The 20,784-nt window shown below is 37.3% G+C and overlaps 2 protein-coding genes and 1 pseudogene across 2 annotated transcripts; 1 reads left to right on the top strand and 2 right to left on the bottom strand.

Moving 5' to 3' along the window:
• Nucleotides 1-39: 39 nt before the first annotated feature.
• On the bottom strand, nucleotides 40-9,354 carry LOC127645693 (F-box only protein 15-like). The gene is given in 11 exon segments (XM_052129368.1): nucleotides 40-191; nucleotides 194-341; nucleotides 5,535-5,656; nucleotides 5,770-5,903; nucleotides 6,003-6,085; nucleotides 7,196-7,322; nucleotides 8,074-8,271; nucleotides 8,429-8,662; nucleotides 8,765-8,869; nucleotides 8,974-9,078; nucleotides 9,224-9,354. Coding segments are annotated over 11 exon segments (1,527 nt in total). The 3' UTR covers nucleotides 40-51.
• A 1,576-nt stretch (nucleotides 9,355-10,930) lies between these two features.
• LOC127644583 (peroxynitrite isomerase THAP4-like) lies at nucleotides 10,931-12,494 on the top strand (annotated as a pseudogene).
• Nucleotides 12,495-13,072: 578 nt separating this feature from the next.
• Nucleotides 13,073-19,571, bottom strand: LOC127645575 (bcl-2-related ovarian killer protein homolog B-like). The gene is made up of 4 exons (XM_052129237.1): nucleotides 18,932-19,571; nucleotides 18,431-18,559; nucleotides 14,270-14,433; nucleotides 13,073-13,779 (listed from the first exon to the last, which is right to left on the bottom strand). The coding sequence occupies exons 1-4, from the start codon at nucleotides 19,128-19,130 to the stop codon at nucleotides 13,660-13,662; spliced, it is 612 nt and encodes a 203-aa protein (XP_051985197.1). The 5' UTR covers nucleotides 19,131-19,571; the 3' UTR covers nucleotides 13,073-13,659.
• Between the last annotated feature and the right edge of the window lie 1,213 nt (nucleotides 19,572-20,784).

Below are 20,784 nucleotides of genomic sequence, written 5' to 3'. Positions count from 1 at the left end.
AGCAGCAACTGTAGACCACATGGGGGGAGGGGTTGTCTACAGATGAGGTTTCTAAACCTCATCTGTATCTGTTGAACATTTTCCCCCAAAGTGCTTCTTCACTTTGGCTGTTGGGAACATAACGATTAGTTGCACCAAAAAGTATTGCTGAAGCTCCTCCATCCACTCGAAGACCATTTTGACCTTCCCTCCACATCCTCATAAAAGATGTAGAACTGTTCACCTTCGCAGTCCAAGGCCAACACTCTTTGGTATTTAATGGCCATCTTAACAGGAGAACTCACACACCAGAAGGGACGCTCTCCCTCATCCAGAACAGTCAGTGTCATCATACAGCAGCGCTAGGACGTAAGAAGTAAACACTGTTTCTTTTCCAGCCTATTCTCTCAATACAGACATGTAAATACACAAATCACCACATGTTAAACAAACAGGTTGTGGTTTGATATAAAGCACAAGTATCACATAAAGACATAAAGCACAAGTATCACATAAAGACTGCATCAGTGCAGTGCATAGAGGTGGCAGTCCAAAGAGTGAATCTATTCACTATACAGACAAAAGACACTTTCTTAACTGCATTTCTTCAAGAATGTACAAAAGTGACATTGCAGATTTTTGTATGAAAAAAAAAAAAGAGAAATTGAAATGTTTATTAAAAGGAATGTTCCGAGGTCAATACAAGTCAAGTTCAATCGACAGCATTTCTGGCAAAATGTTGATTACCCCAAAACATCTGGGTTACAGTGAGGCACTTACATTGGAAGTGAATGGGGAATGATTTTTGAACATTAAAATACTTACGTTTCAAAAGTATGATTCTAGTGTGATAAAATCACTTACTAACCTTATACAACAAATCCTAAACTGACTGAAAAAAAGTTGTAAAACTGGCAACACAGAAAAGGTTAGTAAGCAATTTTGTTTAAACACATAACCTTTGTGTCTATACTTCTGAAAAAGTAAGTATTTTAATGTTTAAAAATTGGCCCCCATTCACTTCCATTGTAAGTGCCTCACTGGAACCCAGACATTTTTTTAAAGAAAAGTCTGGGTTCCAGACTTCCAGACAAAAAAAAAGAGAAAATATTTTTTGTGGTAAATCAACATTATGCCATAAATGCTGTCCATTGAGCTTAACTTGTATTGAACACAGAAAATTTATATAAGGCATTTTGCTATATTGTATGTAGCCTAAGGTTTATTCAAGCTGTCAGACCACAAATAAACAAATTGCTACGAAAAAATGTAGGTTGAATTTAAATGAAAAACCATGTAAGTGACATTAGTGATTTGGTAGCATTATGAGCAGCCCCCGAAGACAAAGCTGGGCATTGTCGATGGACACAGAGCACCAGCAGCGGTGTACTTACATTAATTGATAACAATGTTTTAAAATGTTTAGAAGCTGCACGTCGTGGGGGAGTCACGTGACGTTATGTGAGGGTTGATCGCTTGAAGGCGAGCTCTGCTTAAACATTTATACAATTATACTATTAAGCAATAATAACAACCGGTGAGAACGTAATAGTTTTGTTTGTTAAACTGTGCTGGGAGTGCAGGATGTCGAAAAAAAAAATTAAATCGTCGGCCTGTGGGGACATTAAAAAGCACTTGTTCTCACACAGTGGATGCCTCGCAGAATCAAGATAGCAGGGATTCAGTCGAAAGTGACAGCAGCCAGCTTCATGACGTAGGTTGGGATCTCAAACATTTCTGCAGCACAAACGAAAATCACGACCAACATGGCCTCACGTCACCTTTTTTCTCTCCCTTTGTTTACGTTGGATTTCCGAGCGATGGACACCAGTTGGGACTGTTTTGCACAAGGTTGAAGTGCATTTTATTTTTCTGTGGGCTATTAAGGATGTTATGGTTACATCAATGTTGGATAGTGGTCTATAGAATTTAGCCTTGGGTACACCATTTTCTTTGCATGTCACTGTGTCACTTAAATATTGGTAAAATGTTTGTCTCCACATGGAAGGTTAATGGGCTGGGGCACACTATAAAAAGAAGGGAGGTTGTTTCTTTTCTTAAGCGTAAAAAATGTATATAGTGTTCCTTCAAGAAAAGCACCTTTCTTCACAGGAAGCTAAAACATTTGGCAGGGCATGGGATGGACACATTTTGTAGTGCTGGTTCGAGTAAGAGCAGGGGAGTTATCACATTGATATGTAAGCATTAATATTTAAATGTCTTAAACAGAAATATTATTTAGGAAGAATAATTTTTGTTTTGGCTGAAATGGATGGGCAAAATCTGCAGCTAGGATCCTTCATAATTTGGTTTTGAATGGAGACTTCAATCTTTTAATGGATCAGGTCCTTGACCACAATGACGTAAAGGTGTGTGGACTACTGGGGATGCGTAAAATATTGGTCTTACAGACATTTGGAGACTTCTGAATCCATCTGGGAACACCTTTTATTATCAGTTAATAAGATTTATTCTAGAATAATTCTTTTTTACATTCAAGTCACTTATTCCATCTACCACTGACTGCTCAATTGGGAACATTTTAGATTCAGATCATGCTTTGGTGTGTTTAGAGATGTTGCCACATATAGAGAAAAAAAATCATATAGATGACGCTTTAATACATCCCTTCTACAGGACCCAGCATTTAAAAATGTTCAAGATGGAAGTTAATGCTTAAGTACATAGAAACCAATAGGTCTTCTGTGTCCTCTGTGGGTGTGGAATGGCAGGCTCTTAAGGCAGTTCTTAGGGGGCGTATCATACAATATGCCTCATTCATTAAAAAGATCAAAGCACAGGAATTCATAGCATTGAAAGAGTACTTAAAGTTCTGAAACAGAGCTGAAGCGCAAAATATCACCCAATGGCCTTTGAGAGTTGACTTAGCTAATGTATAGATACAATACTATTTTGTCACAGAAGGTAGAGTTTTGGTTATTCAGCGCAAAACAGACATATTTTGTGTCAGGAGACAAGGCAGGGAGACTTCTTGCCGGATACATAAAAACGAGAGGGTTTTTTTCCACCATTACTTCAGTGAAGTGTTCTGGAGGCAATATATTTATTCTGCTACAGATATTAAAAAAGCCTTTAAAGAATTATATTTTGATCTTTACAGTTCCACATCCACATCTACCAATAAGGATATTAGAACTTCCTAAATTTACAAATGATCAAACATAATTTCTTTTCGTCAACCCGAGCATCTCATCACGTGGCATGTTGAGCGCATTACAGTGGAGACATAGCATGTGTGGAGGCTTTAAGCTATTCTCCGCTGCATCCACGCACAACTCACCACATGCCCCACCGAGAGGGAACCACATTATAGCAACCACAAGGTGGTTATCCCATGTGACTCTACCCTCCCTAGCAACTGGGCCAATTTGGTTGTTTAGGAGACCTGGCTGGAGTCACTCAGCACGCCCTGAATTCGAACTCTCGACTCCAGGGGTGGTAGTCAGCGTCTTTCCTTGCTGAGCTACCCAGGCCCTGATCAGTGTCATTCTTAAAAAAGATGTAAAAAGTTATGTAAAAGTTGAATGTAAAAGTAAAAGTCCAATTTCCCTGAATCCATTTAGATGTAAAAAATATTGTCTAAAATTCTGGCTAATCGATTAAGCAGAGTAATTACATCTATTACATATAGATGAAGTGGGGTTTATACGTGGTCATAGTTCTTCTGATAATTTGATGGTTTATAAATACTATGTGGTCAGTAGCGAATGATCAGACCCTGATCGCTGCCATTATTGTATATTTTCATTAATTATTCAGTTAGTCCATTTTGATAATTGAATTAACATGTATGCAATATGCAATGATCTAAAAATGTTAATGTGTAATCAATGTACTACAAATAACTGCATAATTAATGTCATTCAATATGTTAGATATTTAATAATTCATTTATTGATTTAATTATCATTTACTCAAGTTTAATAATCAAGGTGCAAATTAATGGAAAAAACCAGCTTGAGGGCGAATTACAGCCTCTTTTGTCAAATTTTGTTTGATCCAAAGGGAGATGTGTGTGGGGATACTAAAAGGATAATTTAATGTTTTAATAAGAGCAAAGCTGGTGTACAAAAAAAGGCAGATGATATAAGTGCGTTAATTAGTGCTAGAAATTACATGAAAAACATGTATGTGGACAGCCTTCATTTGTTAAACTTTATATGACTTTAAGGGCGGTGTTCGTGTGGATATTAAAAGGATTAAGGTCAGAGATAGGAACTGCCTGGGGTCCAAAAAAGGCAGATGATATATGTGCACTAATTAATGCTAGAAATTAGATGAAACATGTATGTGTGCAAACATACAACTCTCCATTTTTAGGAATGTGTAACCAACAACTGTAATAAGGGAAAACATATAATATACTAATCGAATTATTCCAGGAAGTAATGATATTAAGTCAATATAAAATATGTAACCATATGAAGTGATTACGGTGTGTTTTATACACAGAAAATGAAATAGTCATGCTTTTGCCATCATTGAAGCACGTTGAGCTCAAGGGTGACCAGCTAGAGGGGAGATGGCGAAAATGAAACTAGCGAGGCATAAGGCGATTTCATCGGAAATCGGACTTATGGGAACAGAAACTAGGGAAAGTGGTGATTCAGCGGTTAAGGCTCTGGGTTACTGACCGAAAGGTTGGGGGTTCAAGCCCCAGCACCGCCAAGATACCACTGTTGGGCCCTATCTGCTCCAAGGGCGCAGTTTCATGGCTGTAGTGTACAGAGCCAACAATAAAGTTGAATCTTATCTTATAAAAAAAATGCATGATTCTGAAGTGTCATTTTAGATGCTCCATGGACCACCTAGGCTTTGTTACTCTGTAATAAAAGTCTATTTTTTGTCACCTTCCAATAGCCCAAGTAAGGAATTAGGTATTTAGGCATTTCATTTCTAGAAAATTTGAGAGATTTAGTTAGAGTTGATTGTAACCCATTAATAAAAAGATTCTCGTGTTATGTGAAAAGGTCAGGTGGGCTTCACTGCATGCGTCTATGGCAGGGAAGGTCAATGTTATAAAAATTAATTGCATCCCCGAATTCAATTATCTACTACAGTCCCTCCATTCCCTCCATCTTGTTTTTAACAATTTGATACAATATGCAAGTCTTTTATTTGTTAAGTTGATTCAGTGTGTATTATTTGTTTTTTGTTCTTTATTCCATATTTCACATAAGAATCAATACAAATTTTAAAAGCAAAAGACCACCTTTAGCTTTTGATGTGAAACCCCCTTTAGGTCTTTGGACAAAAATAGAAAACTAGACGTGACCTTTTTTTGGGGAAAAACAATGTTTCATCAACTGAAAAAGTGACACCAAGGTACATAACAGTACAACCCAGTACTTCAACATTTTGGACCAGTTTTCACATTCAGACTCAATGACAAACAATCAGTGATACAATCCACATTTTTAAAAGACTATCCTATACAAAGCATACACCACCGACTAACCAGTCAGTTTAATGAATAAATAAAGTCTAAATAAAGTGGCTAGTCTGTCTATGGATTAGGAGTGAATCACATGTACCTCAGCAGCTCCCTCCAGTCCCATTGCTTGCCATGGAAGACTGACCTTCCCTACAGGTATGTGCTTTGACACATCAGTGGAATTAATGGCACTCACCAGCAAATATTCCCCTTGAGATGTCACTGGTAAACATAAAATTAAAAGCAAACTATTCAACTCCAAATAGGTTTTTTCCATTGTCTTCACAGCTGTTAGAAGATCAGGCTTTAAAAGGAGCTAAAATGTTGTAATTTACCTCTGCTGGTGAACAATCTGGGGAAATGGCCGCACATGATTTGCCGAACTGGATTGTGAAGAACAATGTGCAGAGTGTATCCATGGTGACCAGAGTCTGGGTCCACAGCATTGTCCTCAGTAGGTATGTAGGGACTATTGATGTGAAAGAAGATACTGTACATGTAAAGGGACTATGTGGAATGTTGCCAACTTCAGTGACAAAATAATTGACAATAATGACCATTCATATACCAAAATCTTGACCCAAGGAGACTTCTTTCAATCAGTTTGTGGAAGTGCAGGTTCACCATGATAAAGGCAATTTTCCAACTGCCCTGCAAACACCATTGATTAACATAAAACACAACATTTGTTCGCAGTCCACATAGACATAATGTTAAATAGTATTTACAAAAATGCTTATTCTATAGAAAGTGACTTGTATTGAAATTATTTAAAGGAGTGGTTCACCCAAAAATAAAAATTCTCTAATTTACTCCCCCTCATGCCATGGCATGACTTTCTTCTGCAGAATACAAATGAAGATTTTTAGAAAAATATTTCAGCTATGTAGGTCCATTCAGTGCAGGTGAATGGTAGCCAGAACTCTGAAGCTCCAAAAATTCAGCTCAATTTGTTTACAAGAGAATGCTGTACAGAAGGTTCATTGGTTTTGCTTTCATTTGAACATGCCAGCATACGTAACACGAGAGGCAACTTGAACTGATTCCGCTCATGGGCACGCATTGGAGAGCGAACCAAAGTGAGCAATTATAGGGAAAAGGGCCTAAATATTGATCGGTTTCTTACTTAAAGCAATAGTATCTCTTTAGAAGACATTCATTTAACCACTGGAGTCAAATTGATTACTTTTACTATGATTGTCTGTGCTTTTTGGAGCTTTAAAATGCTGATCGCCATTCACTTGCATTGTATGGACCTATAGAGCCGAGCTATTCTTCTAAATGTTTCTCTCCATGATTGGGTGAACTATCCCTTTAAGTCCTTTTTTTACTATAAAGGTCTACTTTCACCAGCCTCCCTAAGTGCTCTTTTCTCCAAAGAGACCTTCTTCCTTTGTTTTTTGCGATTTGTTTTCTTCATGCATATTGCCAACTAATGGGCAGCGAGGAGAATTTATCGGAAATCTACCTACTATCGGATTTCTTACCTACACCCATCATTAAATTTCAGAAGTCATAGAATAAACCAATGGAGTCATATGGATTACTTTTATGCTGCCTTTATGTGCTTTTTGGAGCCTTAAAGTTCTGGTCACCATCCATTTGCATTGCATGGACCTACAGAGCTGAAATCTTTTTCTAAAAATCTCTGTTTGCTTTCATTAGAATAAAGAAAGTCATACACATCTGGAATGGCATGAGGGTGAGTAAATAAGAGGATTTTCATTTTTGGGTGAACTATCCCTGCTTGTCTGAACATACCCGCCAGACTCCAACAGTGATGCATTTATCAAACTGCAACAACTTCACAAGTGAGTCAGATCCAAGAAATGACCATTGTACTGCCCTACTAAACTTTGTTTTGTGAATCAGAGAACGCCACCTTGGCCTAAAGACGAGACGCATCAATTAGGTGAGCATTTTTATTTTTAAAAGGAATTGTTCAATCAAACTGAAAAGTTCTGCCATTATTTACTCACCTTCTTAACACCTTCTTTATTCTTCTAGGGAACACAAAAGGTGAATTTTTGAGTAAATGTCCAATTGACTCTTTTCCATTTAATGACAGTAAATTAGAAATTAAGCCATATGATAGCTTATGTGAGGAACAGAATTTGTTATTGTTCAGTCTTAGCTCTCCTTAGTGCGTTCATGAGAGAAGTATCAATGTTACAAATGAATCGTTCTTTTGAGACGGTTGATCTAGCTCACTACCTGAATGATTCACACACGAATCTGACTCAATTATCACTTCCAGCATTTACTAGCAGTCTAGATTTGAAGATTATCAGTGAATAATGACATTGTTTCAGTCTGTTCCTAAAATAAAGCTATGGTATGTCTTCAGAAGCCTTGGAATATAGTGCATGAGTCATATCTACTCCTTTATTAATACTTTTATGGTGCTTTTGCATCCTTTATGAAGCTTGAAAGCCTCAGTCCACATTGCAAGTACAATTCTTTAAAAAGTTATTTAAAAAATATATATTTTTTTTAAACGTATTTTGTTTTCCCATGTTTTGTTTTCCCATTGATTTGTACTGCTTCAGGATGACATGAGGGTGAGTAAATGGTGGCAGAATTGTAATTTTTGTGAGAAATGTTCCTTTCAGCATTGAATTTTCAGCTTTGTTCTTTACCTGTCTCCTGTAGCATGCGGTGTTGGACACATTATTCCATGAAGCTGTAGTGAAGCAACACGGAACATGTGTAGCCAGATGCCATGGATCCAGCACACTGTAACGGATGAATCTTCAAAAAAGGTGTGTGTTTGCTCAAAGACAGTCGTGTGTCCATTGTTTTGGGTGAGTGTGATCTCCCACTGAATACGCAACCTACTGTCAAACACCAGTTGTTAAATTTTTACATTGTTATTATGGGTAATATAAGTCACAGGTAAAGCAGGTAATGAGCATGCCATAAGTATAACTTGACCTTAAAGATCTGCCATTCTGTCTGACGTTCAATGAGAACATGCAAGTTGGAATGTCTTACCTGAGAACTTGCTCTGTTAAAACTGGCATGCCTGTGTGGGGGTTCATGTGTCTTAGCTCCTTTTTCCACATGGTGTCCCTGTAGCCAGCCATCTCCTTGAGCAGCAGCTTCTTAAAATATCCCCCAGGTTTCCCTTGCACACTTGCAGTGGTCAGGGCTTCGGTCACCATACTTGCTCGGGGCCTCCACTTTTTCTTCTCAATCTCACCGGCATAAAATGCATACCAGAGAGCACTGGACGGATAATATAAGACCTTAATATATATAGTATTCTATATATAATTAGTATTCTTCATTCTATTTTACATACAGTTGTCCTTTATTTTATGCACTCACTTGTTGTTAGCCAGATCATGAAACCGCTTGTTGACAAAGCTGACGTTAAAGAGGGAGGAAGCATCCAAAAAAGAAAGTATCTTCTGGATGATCTCAGAGGGCAATCTATGTAAAATGGAATGACAATAATCAGATATGTCTATTATTTATAAGTTGAGTGAGACCACAATAGCATACAATGAAATAAATGTTTAAATGTTAAAACTTGCCTTTCCAAATAATTGTGACTGGTCTGATTATGCTGTCTAAGCACAAGAGGTTTGCGTGGTTTTGGAGACTGCAAAAGCGTCTGTACGGTGGCGTCCTCTTTCCGCCTGTGCCAGATGGAAAAATAAACGTCCAGTCTTAATTATGTGAAATATATCAAGTGTACCAGTAGTTTTAAGCGAATAAGTAGCCCAAAGCAACATCCTTTAACGTCTTTGCCACACAAGGTTTGAGAATGCCTAGACTGCTTACCCTCTTCCACCTTCAAACTTTGTAATTTCTTCTTCTGTGACTTCATCCTGAAATGTTCCACTTGTTTTTAGTTGGTCGTTCTTGTCGCGGCCTTGCACCAAACTCTGGGGAAACTCAACACGGGCAGCCATGATGACTTCAGTTAAGTCTCGAACAGTCCTCTTTATCGGTAACCCGACTGCATATAGTCTAACAAGACGGTAATTTTCAAGAGACCAACATGTTGATTATCAGCAAATAATATTTTTTTAATTTATTTATCAGAATTTGATACAATTTGTATCAGGAATATGGTGCTTCTCAAATATACGACACTCGTCTGAGTTATCTTTGTGTGCGTCGAAAATAGGTATGACTTACCTGGTCTGAAATACAAGTCCGTTTATTTACCGCTTAATTAAAAGTCATGTTCTCCTAGTAAAACAAATAAATAAATAAATACACAATTTCTTTGGGTTATTAATTTTTCTAGACAAATATTTATCAATCGGGTCTATTCACTCATAAAATAATTAATTGTTTCAATCGTCTGCCTATATTTAGTGTATTTATGGTGAATATGAGCAAAGTTGGACACAAAGCAAAAATTAAGATAGTATTTCCCCCAGTATTTCGTCTATCTTTGATGTAGAGGTCCACTGATCATGGATTTTCCCGATACTGATGATGGTTGAGAAGGCCGATATAACCTATTAATATTAATAAAGTATTTAATTACTGTAATTGGTACAAACACGAGGCCACAAGGGTCAAAAATGTATAAAATACCAGGTGCCGTTTTTAAACTCACCAAAATTCCCAAAGATTACCAGAAAAAAATTCACTTTGGTGTGTATATAGCGCGTGACTTTTAACTATAAACACTGAAACACACCGGGAACTCTTATTTTGCAATGTATCTACTCCTAGTAGGCCTATTTACCCAATTAAGCCTTTATTGTATGCCCTCTCTTCAGTTTAGAACAGTTTATATATTTCATCAAAATAACTAAATATGCACTGAAGTTAGGATAAAAATATGGATGAATCAATGATGAAGGATACAGCAAATGCCAACGTTATTGTTTTTATTTCACCTGTAGAGCTGTTATACTGTTGAATTAAGCTGTAAAAGTTACATGTTGGTTTACCTCTGTTTTTTGTACCAAATCCCAGATTTTTTAAAACAATACTGTTGGACAATTGTATTGTCAAAGTGGGACGCTTAATATTTGTCACTCTTTAAAGAGAATGTTAACCCAAAAAGGAAGATTCTCTCATCATTTACTCACCCTCTTGCCATCCCAGATGCAGGGCCTCTAGTGTGGTGAAAGATGGGAACGATTCTAGGGTCTCACAGGTCCAAGGGGGCCCCACAACACATTTTAAACTCTATTTTGTTTAATAGGAAAGGGGCCTTGACCAATATACAGACCCTGCCCAGATGTGTATGACTTTCTTCTGCAGAACACAAACTAAATATATTATATTTATTAATTAATTAATATTATTGATATTATATACATACACTATAGTGAATAATTATTGTCTCAAATCTAAAGATTTCACGTCAAATTGGTTGTTAGTCTCTGATTACTATCTCCCAGAATCATGACGTAAATACGCACTGTGATGGCAAGATGTAGTTCAGCTACAGCACATCCTAAATACGATTACTATAATTTACACTGCTAATAAATTCCTGGTTATCTGAAAATATCAAGCGGAATGTCATGCCCATTTAACCAGTCTGGTAGGATCAAATTAAAATTCGTAGACACTTGATTTTCTTTTTCTAATGCCTTGTGTATTGTCTGTCATCCATTCATTAATAAGCACAACAAACGTCAAAGGTATTATTAACAGTCGTTCAATAAAATGCTCGGTGACAGTGGCTGCACCAAAAGGTAACCGCTTGCATATTTAATCATTGTGGTTTACGGTGTGGCAGTGGTTTGCGTGTGTCCTCAGCGGAGCTGAACCCCGCAGTCCTGCTGGACTGACTTCTGGGAACCTGGCAGTCTGATGAACCAGGAGTGGGCTCTTTCTCCTCCATCGCACCTTTTCGTTACTCTTTGCATTGGGACATGTGGGACAGCCCGTGATCAATTTTATGTAAGGAAAAAATATGCATTGCACTTTTTTTGTAGGGGGTAGGCTATTATTGATATTGTTCACTCTGACCCACACTCTGAAAGCCAGGCTTTGCCATTTGAATAAGTAGGAATGGCAGTTAACATTTAGTTACTTTTAATACAGGTTAAATGCATTCCAAAAAGCAAAAAGCCTCTTCACGGAGAATGTGGATTTATTAGGCTTCAGCCAGGTACCAACATTGTGGCCTTCATCTTCGGACAAAACTAAACGGTATTACATTTATGTTGAGTCAGGTACGTTAATCAAAATATTGCAATATATAGTGTATTGTCTATCAAAACCAAATGTCACTTCCTGGTCTGGTGGAGATTGAGAAGCGGGAAATCACTGGACATCAAGCCGACTCTGCAAAGCACTGTTCTTGGCTAGAACATCTTTTACCAAGGAGTCAGCAGGTTTCAAAAAGTATACAGAGTTGTACTTATGCTTTATCGGCAACAGTGAAACAATGATAAACTCTAATATAGCACATTTCATACATACCTGTGCATTTTGTGATAATTAGCATTCCACCAAATAACATACCTTGCATATCTTGCACAGAAAAATATTAACACTTGAACAGTTCTTAACCGGTGAACATACCAGATAATATTAAATAAAAATATGACCAAAACTGTAGGGACAACATGGCACTGTCATAGGATTCCTCCAGTAAAAATGCTAACTCCCAAGTCTAATGTGGAAGAACTTGACTGGTCTGGACAAAACTCTTGACCTGAACCCTATTGGAACACCTTTGTGGTGAATCGGAATACTGCAAGACATGCCGAATCGGCCAACATCAGTACCTGGTGCTGTTCTGAATGGAATCAGCCATTGTTTGTTTCAATATCTAGTGGAAAGCCGTACCAAAAGAGCGGATGCTGGTATAGCTACAAAGGGAGGGGCAACTCTCCTAATGCCCATGGTTTTGAAATGCACATATGGATGTGGTGTTGGGGTGTCCAAATACTTTTGGCTATGTAGTATAGGCTTAAAAATGTATGTTTCACTACTAATTTCTATTTTGATCAGATCTCAAGGCACTGGATAGCTGAAGCCAGATGGAAGGCTGGAACAGACTGTCTCTATAGTGTTGGAAGGACAGCCTCTGATGCAGCATTTGCACATCACCTACAGCAGGACTGATTGACCAGCTGAAATGTGGGAGGAAATTGTGATACCATAAATCACTTGTACTAATGTACGTCTTGTTTTATGCACAATTCTTATGGTTCATATATAGCAACCTGCTGGTGATGGGAATGCTATAGGCAATATACTGTGCGTTAATAGGAATGTTAACATTGCAACTTTGCTAATACTGTTACATTATATAGAGGGGTCTGGTGTAATGTAGAACAACTAAATCAGAGTATGAAAGCCTTTTTGCATATTACATTATTTAAATGTTATTAATGGAGAAATCTGTCTCTGAAGAAACTGGTGAAAAAAAATTGTTTTAATACAAAATTGTAAGTAAATGTTTAAAACACTAACCAATATTACTAAAAGGTGTTACTGGTCATTGCTATTCATGTCAACATATGAACCTCATTGTAAAGTGTTACCAGTTAACCTCTAAAATATGTGATCAGTGAATAAATTATTTCCAGTAATAGTTACTTCAATACAACAAAGTTTTGAATGTCTGTAAATTGTAATTAGAAGGGAATATGGGGTGATTAATTCACAAAGAAATTGAATAGCACTGACAGAAAGCTTCCTGGTTATTTATTTATTTTTTTTCATCTTTTCTATACCCTCTCAGTTAAATTATTTTCAGTTGCTCTATATGGTTAAAATCTTTATTTCAAGATGTATAGCTGGTGACAACTCAGGTGGTATACATACCACTCAAACTGTATAATAAAGCAAAGTGACATTCCAAACATCATTTTAGCGATTTTGTAGAAATATAAATCTGACAATTGATTGTCAGAGTCAAACATTACAATATTTCACTCATCACAATCATTCAGTTAAAAATCTCAGAAGAATGCATCAGCATAAAATGGACTCCATTACTTTCAGAGTCAAACTGAGGAGGAAAGACATTGTTGCTCCAACAATGAATATAGCACTTTTCTCTTTCAGTGCCATCTGTTCCCAGAATTTCGGGTCATAGTATTTGTTGGAGCATAGTATTATAATAAAGGTTCAATGAGATTAAAGTGCAAATGAACCTGGATAACGTGCTATGAACTTTGTGAGGGACTGTTTGCTCCCCAGGACTCCACAAACAGTACAGTCAGTCATTCAAGTAGTTCTGGGAGGGAAGGATTCAGTTCTCAGTCATCACAATTACTTGCACAAGGCTACTTCATCAGGTAGATGTACATGGTCTTAAAGAAATGCCTCCACGTTAATACAGCTGTTGACAACCAATGATCATGTGCACTAGAGTCCATGTTCACCACACATTTTGAAATGTCCCCCTGGAAAGAGAGTTTTAAAGGAATAAGCTGTTATTTGACATGTTTATACCACTTTAACATGAATTTTAATAGTTGTTTTACCAAAACCAAAATTGTATGTCTGTCTATGTAATAAGCTCTTGAAAGAATCCTCAAAACTACAGGATAAAGAAAACAATTAGTTTAACTATTCAGCCTGTGATGTTAATACATTTGAATATTATTCTGTTGGGCATATGCAGTTCATTGTAATAAAAATAAACTTTGTGTTTGATTTTTTGAAAAGTTGTTACTTTCATATGATAAAGCGTTTTGGTATGGGTCAAATTTGATGGCCAATGAAAATATGTGTCCTAAAGCAAAACAAGTTGAGATTTCCTGCATAAATGCGCCTTAATGCTGTGTAGCCACAGAACAAATGGACAACAATGAAGTATTTCACCATATGGCCTCTAGAGGTCAGGAGTACGCTTGGTTCATAGAGAAGGAATTACAGAGAATGGTCACTTACCCATCCTCCTCTATTTTTTAGCCATGGCACCAGGCTCCTATGCACAAACTCTCCCAGACTATCCACGATGGTATGCACCATGACTGGATGGCCCTGGCGCACACAGTCCACAGCCAGGCCAGCAGCTACGGCGAAGATGGCCACCACTTTCCCCCATGTGATCCCTTAAAAGTAAGTCAGACTCAGCAGATCTAAAACCCTACTGAGCCATTCCTTTTGAGCACCTCAAACTCGCTTCTTCTCACATAAGTCACTTTTTAAATGTGAAAGGCACATGCAATAGCCAAAACAGTGAACAAAAGATTGCTAATAAGACAGAATTCTGTACTGCTGCCTAAAACGGACTATTACCGATTTAGGAAACTCTTTAAAGTGTTAGTTCAACCAAATTTTATGGATTTGGGAGGTTAAAACCCATTAACTTGCACTGTATGGACCTAGAGAGCTGAAATATTCTTCTAAAAATCTTCATTTGTGCTCTGCAGAAGAAAGAATGTCGTACACATCTGGGATGTCAGGAGAGTGAGTAAATCATAAGAGAATTTTCATTTTTGGGTTAACCATCCCTTTGAGGGTTGTGCCTTTTGCTCATTAAAGGGAACCATATCTCAAAAGAATTGAAACCATTGCTTTATGATCTTTTAATCAATATTTGTGTTCACAGATATTTTGAAATGCACCTGCAATGCAAGATTAAAGTACAGTTTAACACTATTAATAGCTGCATGCGTTTACTTTTAACCCTACAGCAAATTAAGTATTTTAGAATAACCTTCTCTGAAAACAGAAGGCCTTTCCAATGAGGAACATTCCAAGGATAAAACAGTGCATGCAACTGCTAATCCAGATCTGAGACAGTTTAGATTAATTTCCTCGAAACCCTCTTCTAATACAGCTGAAGTCAGTTGTTTACATACACTTAGGATGAAGTCATTAAAATAAATTTTTTTACTCCACAGATTTCATATTAGCAAACTATACTTTTAGTCGTTTAGGACATCTATTTAGTAATTTTTTCCAAAAATGGTTTACAGATGGATTGTATCACTTTTAATTGACTAGATCACAATTCATGTGGGTCAGAAGATAACTTTGCCTTTAAGAGTAATGGGCTAATTAGCCAGTTAGATTCAGATACGAGGTGTATTGAATTGGAAGAGTACCTGTGGATGTAGTGTCTGGCCTACCTTCAAACTCAGTGCCTCTTTGCTTGACATCATGGAAAAATCCAAAGTAATCAGCCAAGACCTCAGAAAAAAATTGTGGACCTCCACAATATTTTCCAGACAATTTTCTTCAAACTTTTGCACTTATCTGACACAGGTTCACTGAGATGTAAAGAGCCAATAAGGGAAAATCCATCGTCAATTGATCAGCACATTAAATTCCCCTGCTGGACAATTGCTTTGCACTGATCAATTGTTACGTTCCACAGCTGTTCGAGTCCATTTTAATGTACAGTGATCTGTCACAGGGAAATTGAAAATGTTGAAATGGCTGTCATATTCCCACACTGTCCGCTTTTTCTAGCGAAAAGGATTGAGGTCATTGTTTATCAACGGGAACAAGCAGCCATCATACCGCTCAGGAAGGAGACACATTTCGTCTCAAAGGACCTTGTGAAGATGCTGGAGGAAACAGGTAGGCAAGTATCTATATCCAAAGTAAAACGAGTCCAATATCAACATAACCTGAAAGGATGCTCAGCAAGGAAGAAGCCACTGCTCCAAAACCACCATAAAAAAAGGCAGACTACAGTTTGCAAGTGCACATGGGGACAAATGGAGAAATGTCCTTTGGTCTAATTAAACCAAAATTAAACTGTTTGGCCATAATGACCATCGTTATGTTTTGAGAGAAAAAGGTGAGGCTTACAAGCCGAAGAACACCATCCCAACCATAAAGCATGGTGGTGGCAGCATCATATTGTGGGGGAGCTTTGCTGCAGGAGGGACTGGAGCATTTCACAAAATAGATGGCATCATGAGGAAATAAAATTATGTTGATATAGTTGAAGCAACATCTCAAGACATCAGCCAGGAAGTTAAAGCCTGGTCACAAATGGGTCTTCCAAATGGACAATTACCCCAAGCATACCTCCAAATTTGTGGCAAAATGGCGTAAGGACAACAAAGTCAAGGTATTGGAGTGTCCATCACAAAGCCCTGACCTCAATCTGATCTCAATCAGAACTGAAAAAGTGTGTGAGCAAGGAGGACTACAAACCTGACTCAGTTACGCCAGTTCTGTCTGGAGGAATGATCCATAATTCCAGCAACTTATTGTGAGAAGCTTGTGGAAGGCTACCCGAAAAGTTTGACAGATGTTAAACAATTTAACGGCAATGCTTTCAAATACTAACAAAGTGTATGTGAACAACTGTCCCACTAGGAATGTGATGAAAGTAATAAAAGATGAAATAAATATCTCTCTCTATTTTTATTCTGGCATTTCACATACTTATAATAAAGTAGCGATCCTAACTGATATAAGACAGGGAATATTTTCTATGAATAAATCTCAGAAATAGTGAAAAACTGAGTTTAAATGTATTTGGCTAAGGTGTATGTAAACTTCTGACTTATATTTTAAGTACAGCAGCAGCTCTGCTGTGGCTATGATATAACAGGTAGGCTAACCCCATTAAGTCTCAGTCATAACACTCTGTCAGGCTTCACTGATGAGGAGCCAAGCATCATGGACTATGCCAACTTTTTACATTTCTATATCTTCAATGTTCAGTTATTATCCCTGTCTGACTAGTTTACTAAAGAGGATAAAAAGGGTTGAAAGGTTGTGAGAATATCATCGGGTAGCGGAATGATGTTGTCATGGTTCTAGACTAAATTACAAGCCCCATGTACTTCAATAGCTGCAGATAAAATATGTTACCAAATATGTACAAAAAGTGGAGAATGCAAGTATATCCTTTTTAGGGTTTTTCCATGGAAAAAAAAAAAAAAGCTAATTATGAACACAAAAAAAAAATTAAATCTTGTCTCTAAACTATGAGAGAATCTGACCTCTATACTCCAATAAGTAATAGCCAATCATTTTTGGGTGAAGGACATATTATTGTCTTTACAAGTAAAGGCAATTTTACCCAAATTGAATGATTTTAAATTACTGTACATGTATAAATCAATGAAATGAATGTCCAGAACAGAAACTGACATAAATATCCAAACCCTGCGTAGACATCATTGCTTCATTTACATTCTGAAGATATCCCACAGTCCCAAAATTTGTTCCATTTATAGTAAGCCTATTTATGATGCCCTGTAGTACAATGCTGCAGTAGACCCCATTATTATTCCCAAACAACCTTAATTCCCAACCGGGCAAGGAATTAGTAGAAATGTAATTTAACTCTTAGATTGCCTTAAATGCAAGCCTGTTCTTTAACAGATGAATCCTATTAACTGTACCCAGTTGCAAGAAACCCTTTTAGTTAAGAAATTCCTTTTCTTTTTCTTTTTTTTTTACTTGAAGGGATAGTTCACCCAAAAATGAAAATTACCTCATTACCCTCATGCCATCCCAGATTTATATGACTTTCTTTCTTCTGCTGAACACAAACAAGAAATTTTAGAAGAATATCTCAGCTCTGTAGGTCCATTCAATGCAAATGAATGGTGACCAGAACTTTGAAACTCCAAAAATCCCAAAGGAAACATAAGTAATCCATAATACTCCAGTGGTTAAATCCAGGTCTAAAGAAGTGATATGATGGGTGTGGGGGGGAAAAAAAACAGATCAATGTCCTTTTTTACTATAAATCTCCACTTTCACTTCCACATACTACTTCTTTTGTTTTTTGGCAATTCACATTCTTCATGCATATTGCCACCTACTGGTCGTGGAGATTTATTGTAAAAAAAAAAAAAAAAAAAGACTTATTTTGTCATGAAATATTGATCCGTTTCTCACCCACACCTACTTGCATTGTATGAACCAACAGAGCTGAAATATTCAAATATCAAATCTTTGTGTTCTGCAGAAGAAAGTAAGTCAAACACATCTGGAATTGCACGAGGGTGTGAAAATTATGAGATAATTTTCATTTTTGGGGGAACTATTACTTTAAGGGGTTTGCCACTAAGGGGCTCAGACGAACACTGTCTATGTAACACCTGTTGCATTTTCTTCCTGCTCAATTACCCATGGAGAGGATCTCTGTTGCTACCGACAGAAATGCTTCCGACACCACTGCCTCCACTGCTACACCAATGTTCAGCTGCTTCGCAATATTACGATATACACAGGGCCGCATGCACTCCAGCTCATCACCTGTAAAACATAAAGCCTGTAAGACTGCTTAAACACACATACACACACACACACACACACACACACACACAACTTGGATCTGACAGTATCACATTAGGGTATTTATGAAGCGGAAAGCTTTAACCCCTTATAAGAAAAAGAAAAATTAACGAAAGAAAAAGAAACACTACCGTTACGACCCAATAATTTGTAGTGATAAATGTTGTGATCTGAACACTTGACTTCTTTAATCACTGATGTTCTGAAATGCTATTATATGTCTAGAATGACTTCTTAAACTATACAACGAAAACAACAGAGGCTACTGATGTCATCACCACTGTTTTAGAGCACTTATCAATGAATTCACATTCACAGGTCTGGTTCTCTTACCCAATTTAAGAAGCACCGTAGATATATCTACAAGAGCTCCATGTGTCGCGGGGAGATCAGGTTCAACTTTTGACCAGATGAATCCTTCCCTTATAATCCTGGAGTGAATGAAGTCTCTGCAAAGCTGCTTTGACTGGGAGACGAGCTCTTTTTCCGCGGCGATCGCTGAGGAACAACGAAACATGTTGATATCCCGCATGGTGCACGATCAATAATTACATAAGTAGCCTACTGCTACAACATCAATCTACATAGCCTCGACAATAAATACAAAGTGCGTTGTCCACGACAGTATCCAAACAATTTTCTTCAAACCTTTGCGCCTGTCTGACAGGTTCACTGAGATGTAAAGAGCCAATCAAGGAAACCCCATCGTCAATTGATCAGCCCACATTAAATTCCCCTCCGGGCCAATTGCTTTGCACTGATCGATCGTTACGTTCCGCCGCTGCTCGAGTCCATTTTAATTTACAGTGATGTGTCATATCATCCCTTCCATTAGTCCTTTTCACAGAGAAATTGAATATGTTGAAATGGCTGTCATAATTCCCACACCGTCCGCTTGCTCTAGCGAAAAGGATTGAGGTCGCTGTTTAACTGTCCCCGAATCATTGGAAGCGATTTTTCTCGCTACCTGGAACACTTAGGTAACCAAGTCCGAAGTGAACGGCTTAGTCCAAATATAAACACTGCCCAATGCTTCCTTTAGTAGCACAGATCACCATGAACCTATGAGTCTATATGTGTTGTTTTTTGTCAATAAAACTATATTTCATATTAAATAAATTGAAAAATATAAGCTCAATCAAATCAATTCATTCAGTTCATTCAAATCCATGAATCAAATTTACACAATAGGCTATAACAGTAGGACCTAATTGTAATTTCCTAAAAACACTGATAAGAGTGGAGGCTTTTGATAAAACAGCACCAAGCATAAATGCATTTTTGATTAGGCTGCATATAAAACTATGATTTCTTTTTTTGTTTTTTTTTTAATGATCCTTCCCTAAGGATCAGTTAGAAGTTAATTCATGCCTTGCTCTAGTGGATTACCAGGTAAGTTATTATCTGTCTATGTTTAGCGAACTAATCCTCTCATTACAAGCCAACACAACAGTTTAAATGTCTGTGTTTGAGTCAAGCCTCTACATCACCCCATGCATGCAGCACAAATCTTTTTGTGATAATCTTATTTATATGATAGTAGCAGGGGTATTTTGGATGACCAGAAAAAGTTTAAAAGGTGAGATTTCATATGCAAGTCAGACTGTCTTATTGGATAATTGTAAAAAAGTAGTAACCTTTAATTGTTACCTCCAGGAGCTTGATCTAACCTTGATGTAGTCAGGTTGATTCAGTGACGGTAAATAATACTTTTGACTTGAATCAAAGGAGTTAATTTATTTATGAAGCACATTTTTTAGATTCTCATTTTTTGATCAGTTGGACACTGATTCTAAATGGGATGCCACATTCATTAACTGCAACCATTGTAGAGGAATTCTTGGACACTGATTCTAAATCGGATGCCACGTTCATTAACTGCAACCATTGTAGAGGAATTCTAAGTAAAATATGTGGAGGTGGGTGGCTGATTGGGATAGGTGCATCCAGAATAGTATGTCCATGAAATCCAATTTATGCCTTTGCCCCAGTTTTATTTTCTTAAAAGTGCAAGAAAAGCTTGGAATCATTATTGATGCCATAGTTGACCATGGTGCTGAGGATACTGGCCATAAAAGGCAGTACAAATCACTGGGGATTTTCTACAGAATTCATTGCATGCCTTTCCCATCATTGTCTGTCACTAAAAGAAATGTAAAAACGACCTCACCAAAACAGTAACCAAA

This window comes from Xyrauchen texanus, chromosome 6, assembly GCF_025860055.1.
Source record: "Xyrauchen texanus isolate HMW12.3.18 chromosome 6, RBS_HiC_50CHRs, whole genome shotgun sequence".
Lineage (NCBI taxonomy): Eukaryota > Metazoa > Chordata > Actinopteri > Cypriniformes > Catostomidae > Xyrauchen > Xyrauchen texanus.
The sequence above is the reverse complement of the archived record's forward strand: the minus strand, read 5'-3'. Positions and strand labels throughout refer to the sequence as shown.

Bases quoted from the DNA above. Each gene is read 5' to 3' on its own strand.
- LOC127645575 (XM_052129237.1), bottom strand. From the start codon at position 19,130: ATGCGGGATATCAACATGTTTCGTTGTTCCTCAGCGATCGCCGCGGAA. The intron at 18,560-18,931 runs GTAAGAGAACCA...TATGTTTTACAG, and splicing joins TACGGTGCTTCTTAAATTGG to GTGATGAGCTGGAGTGCATG. The intron at 14,434-18,430 runs GTAATTGAGCAG...CTTACTTTTAAG, and splicing joins AACAGAGATCCTCTCCATGG to GGATCACATGGGGGAAAGTG.